Source organism: Myotis brandtii, unplaced genomic scaffold, assembly GCF_000412655.1.
Source record: "Myotis brandtii unplaced genomic scaffold, ASM41265v1 scaffold923, whole genome shotgun sequence".
Classification (NCBI taxonomy): Eukaryota; Metazoa; Chordata; class Mammalia; order Chiroptera; family Vespertilionidae; genus Myotis; species Myotis brandtii.
In genome coordinates, this window is record NW_005371804.1 from 1,431,555 (window position 1) to 1,435,252 (window position 3,698).

A 3,698-nucleotide genomic window follows, 5' to 3' on the forward strand; every position below is an offset into this window, starting at 1 on the left:
CAGGGGGCGCGACCTGAGGTCCGCCGGCCTGGAGCAAGGGGAGCAGCCTGAGTTCCCCTGGCCCAGCACTGGGGCAGGGGGTGCACCTTGAGGTCCCCCATCAAGCCCCACCGGGAAGGGGGCACAGCCTGAGGTCCCCTGTCAAGCCCTGCTGGGTGGGGAGGGGCGCGGCCTCAGGTCCCCCAGCCTGGCACCAGGACAGGGGGTGCGGCCTGAGGTCCCCGGCCTGGCGCTGGGGCAGGAGTTGTGGCCTGAGGTCCCCTGTCAAGCCCTACCAGGCGGGGGGCACACTGGGCGAGGGGAGCAGCCTGAGTTCCCCTGGCCCAGCACTGGGGCAGGGGGGCACACCTTGAGGTCCCCCGTCAAGCTCTGCTGGGCGGAGGGCGTGGCCTGAGGTCCCCTGTCAAGCCCCACGGGAGGAGGGGGGCCGCAGCCTCAGGTCCCTGCTGATTGCTCATTAAGGCTCGTTATGGGAACTCGGCCTCCACTGTGCATGCAGCCATCTTGTGTTACAGAAACCCCTGCCTCCGCTGTGGGCACCGCCATCTTTGTGGCGGAGTAACGGTCAATTTGCATATTCCCTCTTTATTAGATAGGATGCGTCCACTACTTGGAACAGGGATTTGAGAGAGGGCCAGCGATTGAAAAACACAGGTCACAGCACCTTTTATTTTTCATTAAACAAACTGATGGGACATAAAATACACTAACTTCTCCAGTCTTAATGAACTTCAAAACCAATGGCAACGTCCCGACAGCGCCTCCAGGTGGGAAGCAGGAGCCTTACACCTTTGGACACGGTAGCTGAAGAAACACGCATGTAGCTGGGGAAACACGTGTGTAGCTCGGGAAACATGTGTGCAGTCCGTGACTCTGCCTCCCACGCCCGGATTCTCCAAAGCGGTTTCCTGTGGGACCCAGAGGTGGCGCCTGCAGAGAACAGGTCCCAGGGGACAGCCGATCCAGAGGCTCAGTCCCTTCCTGCTGCCGGGCTCAGAACTCAGGAGTCAGAATTGGAGTCCAACTCCCCAAGGTTCGCGCCATCTTGTGGCCCAGAATGACACAACATTACAAATCCAGAGGCCCCCAAATAAATTCTCATGATTTATTAATTTAGAACAACTGAGATGGATTCACAGAGCCTGGTGGCCACAAAGGCTGGAGCTAATTTGCTTTTATGGCTACAGCTGTGCAACTGGGATCAGTTAAAAAATGAAACATTCCTGCCAGTGAACAGTGATACAGGCGCAGAACAATCTACAGTCAATGACTCGGGGCTGAGCAGAACTTGGGGTTCTAGTTCCCCAGCTTCTTCCACATGCACTCAGAGAGCAACTGTCTTAAGACACCTGAACCCATTCTGCCTCAGACAGCAACCCTATGAAGACCAAATCCATCCACGGGAAACTCAGGACTCCACCTCACTTTTATGTGGAGTTCTCACTTATTATAACAAGAAGTGTTATTATTCGTCCGTTATTTAAATGAACAGTGGTAGGACACCAGGCCACACAAGCTACGTTAGGCTCTTCAAGAACATCCGGTGCATTCTTACTCTAGGCACAAACACAACTTCTTTAAAAAAATAAAACTGTGATTTAAAAGGCCTTTGCTTCACAAGGAAGAGGAGTAAAAGGGAAATGCTAGCCGATGTTTGATCATGTCTGTTTTGTTTTCTTTACTTGGTCATTTGCCCTTTATATTCTACAAATGCAAAAAGAAATTGTCAGTGTGTTGGTGATACTTAAAAAATATCTTAGAAACCCTGGCATTCTGGGCAATTCCGTGGGTACCTGGACCCCTTACATTTGGAGAATGGAGACAATATTTTAGAAAATCTATCACCCCTCGCCCAAATTCCTTTGATGAAACTATTATGTAAAAAGCAGGTAATTATATACATAAATAACATAAAAATAACTATCATAAATTAAAAAGTCAAACAATCTCCCACAGTTACTTCAACCACCCGAGGCGAGAGCTGGGAGTGTATGCATGAGCTGTGTGGAGGAGGGGGACTCTACAGGCCCTCCCACGGCCGCTGGGTGATGACTCCCCTCAGTTCGTGAAGGCGTGTATTGCACAAAACAAACTCTAGCCCTGTCCTCAGAATCTCGCCATGCGGAACAAAGCCAAGTGCTGAGAAAATTCATCGTCCTCAGCCTCACCGGCAATATCATTTAGCTCCTGCCGACTCCTATTCAGTCTTTCTTCAAGAGGATCTCCCAAATCATACAGGGTCTGGGGCAGAGTGAGCAAGGACAGATAAGGCAAATTTATCATTTCATTTTGGACAGCATTAAAAATATTAGGAGAGTAAAAATCAAACTTCGTTCTGTTTCTCTGGCTGAGGCAGGAGGGCGGGCTGCTGGTGGGCCTCAGCCTCGCCCACCACCTGGGATGAGTGCACGGATGAAGGGCGTGTCCCGGGAAGCAGCTCTGGTCGCTACTCAGCACTCTCATGGGCGCATTAGCGGCTCTACTGCTGAACTAACCTCTGCTTTCCTTACTGCCTGGCAGGAAACAGCAGTATCACTGTGTCTTACAAAAACCTATGCTTTCCAAGCCTATTCCACATTTGTATAGAAAACTGATCTTGAACCACATCAACCTTTGGAATTAAAGTTTAAACAGAAGAAAATACATGAGTTTCTTCCCTGTTCTTCAGTTCAGGGGGTTTTGGCTGAGCCTCCGTCATGATAAATACATGTGGTGGCAGGGAAGCCATACCCAAAGGTGCCACCAGCACGGGAGCACGAGGCTTCCTTGTTGCCCACAACTGTGTGCCCCTTTGCATCGGGGCACCTGTATAGACTGGACATGGACCAACCGTCCTACAGTGCAAATGACTTTTGCATGTTAAAATAAAAAACAAAAAAACATGGCCACAACGGAGTTTTGAATACATAATATATGCTTGAAATAAAGTAAAAAAAGAAAAAATGATCCTAAAAATCAATTAAATTACGAAGAGGCCTTTATGCCTGAGTCAGCGACCTCATGACCCCTGGCCCGGGATGAACCTGAAGCCAGAGGAGGCCCTGTGCTCTCACAGCCATCTTCTCATACATGGTTTCAGCCCAAAGTTGTGAAACAAATTCGGCTCAACTCAGATTTCAAAGTGGAGACTCAGTGTTACTTGAACTTCTACTTGCTCACTTGCAAAAAGTATCCAGGAGCAAGGAGAGAGCTGCATGTCACTGCAGCTTGTTGCCACACGTGGGACTGTCCACGTTTTGATACAGTAACTGAGTTCCAGAGGAAAAATAAAACAAACCCCTTATGTTCCCAGTAACATAGCACTCGCCTCCTGGGGTCCTGCTTCTCTTGAAGTGTGGCTTTCTGGAGCAGTGTTCACCAGACCCGCTTTTGCTGGGGAAGGCTGGAGGCGTGGCCACAGCCCAACCAGCTGCCCGCCAAAGGCAGCGCCTGCAACCTGCCTGGGTCTACAGCCACCTGCTGTAGCCAAGCTGGTGAACCATGATGGTTGCTGGGGGATCTGGAGACAAGTCTGCAAAAGCTAATCAACCTTACTTACATTGCAATGGATGATTCTTTTTTCTGTTTGGTATCCAGCAAACAAATCTCAACAATACACAAGGAAGCCCATCTGAGGTTCCCTTGCAAGTCCTCCGCCAGGCGCCTCAGTAGCTGTACATCTGCTGCTGCTGCTCGGCCTGCACCTGGGGCTGTGCCGC

The 3,698-nt window shown here is 50.4% G+C and overlaps 1 protein-coding gene across 1 annotated transcript in view; it reads right to left on the minus strand.

The window, feature by feature from the left end:
* Positions 1–641: 641 nt before the first annotated feature.
* PRDM15 (PR domain containing 15) overlaps positions 642–3,698 on the minus strand; it is a 37,152-nt gene continuing 34,095 nt past the window's right edge. Inside the window, exon 24 of the mRNA XM_005885698.2 lies at positions 642–3,698. This exon is cut by the window's right edge and continues 19 nt beyond it. Coding sequence (XP_005885760.1) covers positions 3,645–3,698 — 54 coding nt within the window. The 3' untranslated portion in view covers positions 642–3,644.